Source organism: Macrosteles quadrilineatus, unplaced genomic scaffold (genome assembly GCF_028750875.1).
Source record: "Macrosteles quadrilineatus isolate MER2022 unplaced genomic scaffold, UCM_ALF_1.0 Scaffold_6__1_contigs__length_79288215, whole genome shotgun sequence".
Taxonomy (NCBI): domain Eukaryota; kingdom Metazoa; phylum Arthropoda; class Insecta; order Hemiptera; family Cicadellidae; genus Macrosteles; species Macrosteles quadrilineatus.
Genome location: NW_026542599.1, coordinates 65678200 through 65684712, shown reverse-complemented (window position 1 = coordinate 65684712; position 6513 = coordinate 65678200). Strand labels below are relative to the sequence as shown.

The 6513-nt window shown below is 31.6% G+C and overlaps 1 protein-coding gene across 1 annotated transcript; it reads left to right on the top strand.

The window, feature by feature from the left end:
- Positions 1-5615: 5615 nt before the first annotated feature.
- LOC128997586 (polyadenylate-binding protein 1-B-like) lies at positions 5616-5996 on the top strand. The gene has a single exon (XM_054423225.1). It carries the CDS (start codon positions 5616-5618, stop codon positions 5994-5996), a length of 381 nt encoding a protein of 126 aa, XP_054279200.1.
- Positions 5997-6513: the final 517 nt, after the last annotated feature.

Below are 6513 nucleotides of genomic sequence, written 5' to 3'. Positions count from 1 at the left end.
GAAACCATGGAACACATTTTAGTCATTTTATTTTATTTATCTATATGACTCCAAATTAAGACGAATCTCAATCATTAAAATTGCGTGTGAAATTGAGGTGTTAAAGTGGTAACTACGTAATTATAAAGTAGCAATAGATCAACAATTTCTTTGGTTTCAAATTGCTTGTCACGTGGATCAAATTTGTTGATTCACCGAAGGTTAAACTGCGGTTAAGCTATATGTAACAAAGACGAAAGATCTGCTTCGAGACCTTGTATTTTAGTGTGACTATACACATTAAATTTTCAGGTCAACATGAGATAAAAATAAAAACGAACTTTCAATGATGTGTAAGAACCGTTGTAAGAGCTCTGCAAGGTAACTACACATAATTATACCGTCGTTTGTGAACAACAAAAAGAGAACATCTTATGTTTTACTTCATAAACTTAGTTAAGATAATTCTTAATCATTTACTTTTCCACCACGCAATACTGTTTATATACATACAAAATAAATGATTATAATGGTTCCTCGATACTCAAACTAGTTTACAAGATAGAATATTGATAATAGATTGATTATCATACAGTAAATTATACAGAATTAACGAAAAATTAACTATAAATTTTATTCCCATAAAGCTGGGTTTTCCTAGGCCCGGAGAGCGGAAAAGAGATTAACATGGTGTTCCGCTCCGCTTCTAGAAAAACAGTAACTTTAAAGTACCTAAGACAAGTGGAGTCCGCTCTGCGCTTCCGCACCTAGGAAAACCCGGCTTAAGTTGTCAAATACATTTAAACAAGGGACAACCCAAAAAAAATTTAGGAAGTTAAATATTTTAAAATTACTACTTTACAATTATTAAAATCATTTGGAATGAGAATGTAATAGTAGCTTAATTATACAGACTGTCCCAAAAGTCCCAGACCGGTTGAATATTTTCTAAACAACAACAGATAAATCAATAAGATTTGGTACATCAACACCACACCTGGGGAGCGGTGGTAGTGGTGTTGTACTTTCGACGGAGCAAAGTCGAAAAAAATTTAGCTATGACAAAAATTAAAGTGTAAACATATGTAAGCTATATAATTAAAATAAAAATTAGGGGTATTCTCTTTTGGCACTGATTGTGTAGTGTTTTTGTTGGAAATTAAAAAAGCTACTACAGTAATACCGATGAATGTCTGTGGAACACAATTGGATATGATAACTACAAGACTACCCCGAGTCAATATTCAATGGGACGACGGTTCCTAGTTAAGGGTTGCTCTGAATATCGACTTTACATCCATTATTCACTATTCACTCCACAACAATACAGGCAAAGGTCGCTACGAAATGTCACCAGACAATCTATCACAATACGAACTGTAATTTGAATTTTACAACATTATTTGAAGTTATATATATTAGACAAAAAAGAAATAATTATGTTTTTGTTGAAACATTTACAATTTAGTAATCAAAAATTGTGAAAAATATATTGCAAAAAACTATCCAATGACTTTATAAATAAGCATTATGATTATACTATTTTATATATTTACATAGATTAAATGAAAAATTTGTTTTTGGCTAAAAAGATTTTCAATACAAAGACAATCAGAGCAAATATATGTTTACAAAACTCAATAAAGGTTTTATCCTAATTGCTTTTTTACATCCTTTGCAATTTATGGAAAAAAACCCTGAGGATGAACAAAAATAAAAAAAACTAACCTATTTTTTACGCCTACGTAATTGTTTTTACAACGAATACAAATACCCTTTTGTGATATACTACATGACAAGAAGAACGTACATATACAGTTTTAAATATTACACAATATTCTAATTATATCTTTTATTAAAATGGAGAAAAATAGCAATAAAAGATAACTATACTAGTCTAATATTTATTAATATATAGTCCAAACGAATCTTAAACAGCTTCAATTTCTAAATATGGTTAACTACTCTAAATTTGATTTTAATTTTCCTGTTAATATTCTCAATATTCATAAACATTATATGGTAGTAAATATACTTCTTGTAACTAAAATACAAAAAACTTTGTGTTTATGTCGTAACAAAGAAACATAGGATTAGTTTCTATTTGTAGAGGTCCAACAAACAAGTTTAATTATAATCACTTATAGCTCATACGGTAAGTCATTTTTACTAGACAAAGCAATGGCCTAAGGTAATTTACTTATTTTATGCCCCTTTATGTAGACGACGTGTCATTCAGCTTAATAGAGCTCAAAACCCTTTTATATGGATATTTCATGATAAAAAAACCAAACAAAAACTCTTTGCTGAATAATTATAAAGCTGAAAAGGTTGTAAATAAAAAAGTACGAAAACATAAATTTTATTACATTTTGGTTATATGCTTGCAATAAATTTAGTTTAAACTAAATTGAACTCTCTATCAATGTTTTAAGGCATTGGGTAAAAAACATGTCTAAATATTATATTAACATTTTCCGGAAGTCCTAAGTTACTCACACAGCCGCCATTCTAATTTTTCACTTGTTAATTTTTTTCAAAAAAGTGGTTAAACGTACGAAATTCGAAACTGTGCACAAATGTGTATGACAACTAGACAAAACCAAAAAATTCTAAATTCACAACAAAAAGGCGGTGATTTACAATTTATTTAAAAAAAACTCAAAAATCTTTGATTCTACAAAAAATATTTTAAGGTTAACATATTAATGAAATTTAATTAGACATCGATTAAGGCCTGATGTTTTTAAGATTGGACGAATATTAACTGAGATATGGCAGCTTTAGTGACACGTAACCGTATGCCTCGGGCATGCACTGCAACTAACCTCAGCGGCCATAAGTTTCAATTTCGTATATTAAACCACTTTTAAGAAAAAAAATAATGAGTTAATAAAACAAAATAGCGGCTGTGTGAGTAACTAAGGACTTCCGGACATTTTATATATAATATTTATATATTCTCTTACCCAGGAACAATGCTCCAAAATAGTGGTAGAGAGTACCGGGACACCCTGTATGTACTTAAAGAGAGTGTCCATCTTTGAACGAGAGGAAATGTTGACTCAAACTAAAGCGAACACAACAAAACACCGGACGTTTGTCCTCCGACCACACTTCTTTTTTAGACTTCTGTCTCCATTAAATAGACATTTCCTTCATATATATAGGACTACTAGTTAATTGTATGACATAAGGGATTATTTTAATTTTATAAAAAATATTTAACTGCACGATGTTAGATCATAAACTTAAAGATTCGAGTAAATTTCGATTCCATTCTCGTACAGGCTATAGGGACAGTATCATTATAATGAATTTAAAAGTAAACCAATTCGTTGGTAACACACCTCTGATAAATCTTATGACGACAAAATCACTATTCATGCAAGTTTTTTACGCTACAAAAATATCAGTATCCAAACAGATAAAAAAAAACACGTACAGAAAGAATAGAGGCTCCAAACTAAGTGGTTTGAATATAAAACGTCAATGCACTAAAAAAATCCGTCTTATAGAAGTCAATTCTTTCACACATCTCTCAGCAGTGGCAATTCCTTTACGAGATCCAAGTCTTCGTTTCGGTTTGCAATAAATTTCTATATTTGTCAATTAAGCCAAGGAAACCTTAGTAAATACTTTTCATAAATGTATGGCATTTCCCTCAGTGGGGATCAGTGTCACCAACCATGTTAAAGATAATACATAATTACATTATCAAAATACATAAATTTCATTAATTTAAATATCTAAGGTTAAAATATTTAATGTGATATAATATAGACAGCTCAAACATCTGTTTTATTTACTCTATGATTTATATAGACTTTGTTCCGGATGTTAAAACTTATTTTAACCGTTAATGGAATCAAGTGTTGATGGAATTTAATTTTAATTTTTCCCCCTAAATTTTTGTTAAACGGTGTTCATCATGTATAAAGTTTCAAGAAGCGTTTATTCTACAATTATAGAACTGTATCTAACATAAAAGTAAAATATTCTTTAATGGAATGTTTAGTTAGAAAATATTTTGTATTTGGCAACAGTACTATTACGTTAGGTGGGGGAGCGAGGTGGTCTAGTAGTGAGAGTACAAGACTTCGGTTCCAGAGGTCCCGAGTTCATATCCTGCCAAATCACCAATGGATTTTATCCATGTGATAATACCGCAACCCCTAGGACTAGCCTAAAGTAATGTGAAAAAACAATTCCGGGCACGCGCCTAGCGTCCTAGGACAAAAAAAAAACATCTACGTTAGGTGCCCCTGATTAATTCTTACATAATTCTAGGAGAATAAGTTAGGGAAAATGTGAGTATTTTCTGTATGGGTAAAAAAAAAACAAATAAACTTGGATATTTAATAAATTGAGAGTTTGACTGTAATTTCAACGGTAAGATGAAATATAGCAGCAGACATCTAATATACTGTTGTTTTTAATATTAAACAATATACGACATTTTTGGCGTCCCAATAAAGTATATACTTTAGTATGGAATGTGTCATGGAAGAAACTATATTAATATTGTAAATTCCCTTTTCATGTTATAGTATTTTTGACACTAATATAAAACCCTAATCATTAATCAAAGAGATATGATAAGAATAAATTTGGTATCTTGTAAATTAATTTATTACTTGAACTATGAATGATAAATCCGTTTGCCTAATTGGTACAAACTATTTTACTTACAGTTTGCAAGAAGAATTTTGAAATAATCTATTAAAACATTTATGCTAGTAGTTCTTATTAATTAATAGGTTACATTTCGATTGTTTAATTGTTCTGAAAATCGTAATATAAAAGTTTATCGCAAAATTAGGGGAATGTAAAATGAGAGTTTTCCTGATAAACCATCTGATCGATATGTACATACTGATCACACACTCCACAGAAACGTGCACAACGGCTTAATTTACGAAACGCTGTTTTCAGAATTCAACTTACAATTTGAACAAAAGACTTTTGCTCTACAAAAGAATATTGCACCAAAACTTCCAACGCAATTGAATAACATATGCCATAAAAATATTTAATTTTAGTTAGGTAAGGTTATATGGAAAGGTAGGTATCAACGAATAACTATAAAGCTTCGAAAAAAATTTATCTAATTTACAACTGTAATAGTTTCCAGCACATTATCATTATTATAATAAATCATTATCCAATTATTATAAAATAATTGACTTTTATATAGTGTATGAACTTATGATCAGGCAGTGAAGTGTAACAGATAAAATAATAACCACAACTATGTTGACACATTAACACAATGTTGCGGTTTTATAGGGGAGTGAAATTAGCAATTACTTCGTTGTTTTTTGTTAAGACATCACAAAAACCACTAAACTTTTCTGAAAAAATACAGTTTACAAAAACTAAGCAAAATTTTCAATATTTTTACGCGTGCTTAAAAATATCCGTACTAAAATATTAATCCATGTTACACCAGAAAATAAATTCTATACCAATTCTATTTGTATTCTATCAGAGTGATTGGTTGGGACATTAGTTAGGCCTGGATAGAGTAATTCAGTTGCAAGGCTTTGCGTGCATTTGCAATTGTAATGAGCCAAGTCCTCTAGGTAGGCTTGAGGTAACAGCTGATTGTAGATGTACATGTATATGTTAGTGTGATGCTGGTGCATGTGCAATTGCACCGAGTGCATCCACAGTACGTGCATCCACAGTACGTACATCCTCAGTACGTACATCCACAGTACGTGCATCCACAGTACGTACATTTACAGTACGTGCATCCACAGTACGTACATCCACAGTACGTGCATCCACAGTACGTACATCCACAGTACGTGCATCCACAGTACGTGCATCCACAGTACGTGCATCCACAGTACGTACATCCACAGTACGTGCATCCACAGTACGTACATCCACAGTACGTGCATCCACAGTACGTGCATCCACAGTACGTGCATCCACAGTACGTGCATCCACAGTACGTGCATCCACAGTACGTGCATCCACAGTACGTGCATCCACAGTACGTACATTAAAATTATTGCGGCAAAATAAAATGAGCATGACAAAAGTAGGTAAATGCAGCAATTAGCTACTTTGCGTGCTATAATCAGTGCAAGGAAGCCCACTTTGTCCGGTGACTGTAGGAAATGTATCATTGAAACGTTTACGTAAAGATGCATTTGCCTGTAAACTCAAAAAGCAAATTTTTCTTTAGCTAAGTAGGATAACCGCTATAAAATAATACAGTTAAAAATGGATCGAACTGTTATATCATTTTGATGACCTGTAAAAGGTTGTATTGATGTATTTCAACTGAACAGTGTTGTTTCCTGGAACCTGTGCTCTGTCGATGAAAATGTGATCAAGAAAAGTGATTGATGAATCTTTTTACTGAAGCCAATGAACGTGAAATGAACCCGCAACATCATGTCACCCAGTCAAATGTTGATATCTGTCTCTCACTTTATTATTTTGGAAAAAGTTGCTCATCGGTTTCTTGGATTTATTACGTTGATATTTTTCTCTTTAATTAATAGCTAAACATATTTT

Bases quoted from the DNA above. Each gene is read 5' to 3' on its own strand.
- LOC128997586 (XM_054423225.1), top strand. From the start codon at position 5,616: ATGCTGGTGCATGTGCAATTGCACCGAGTGCATCCACAGTACGTGCAT.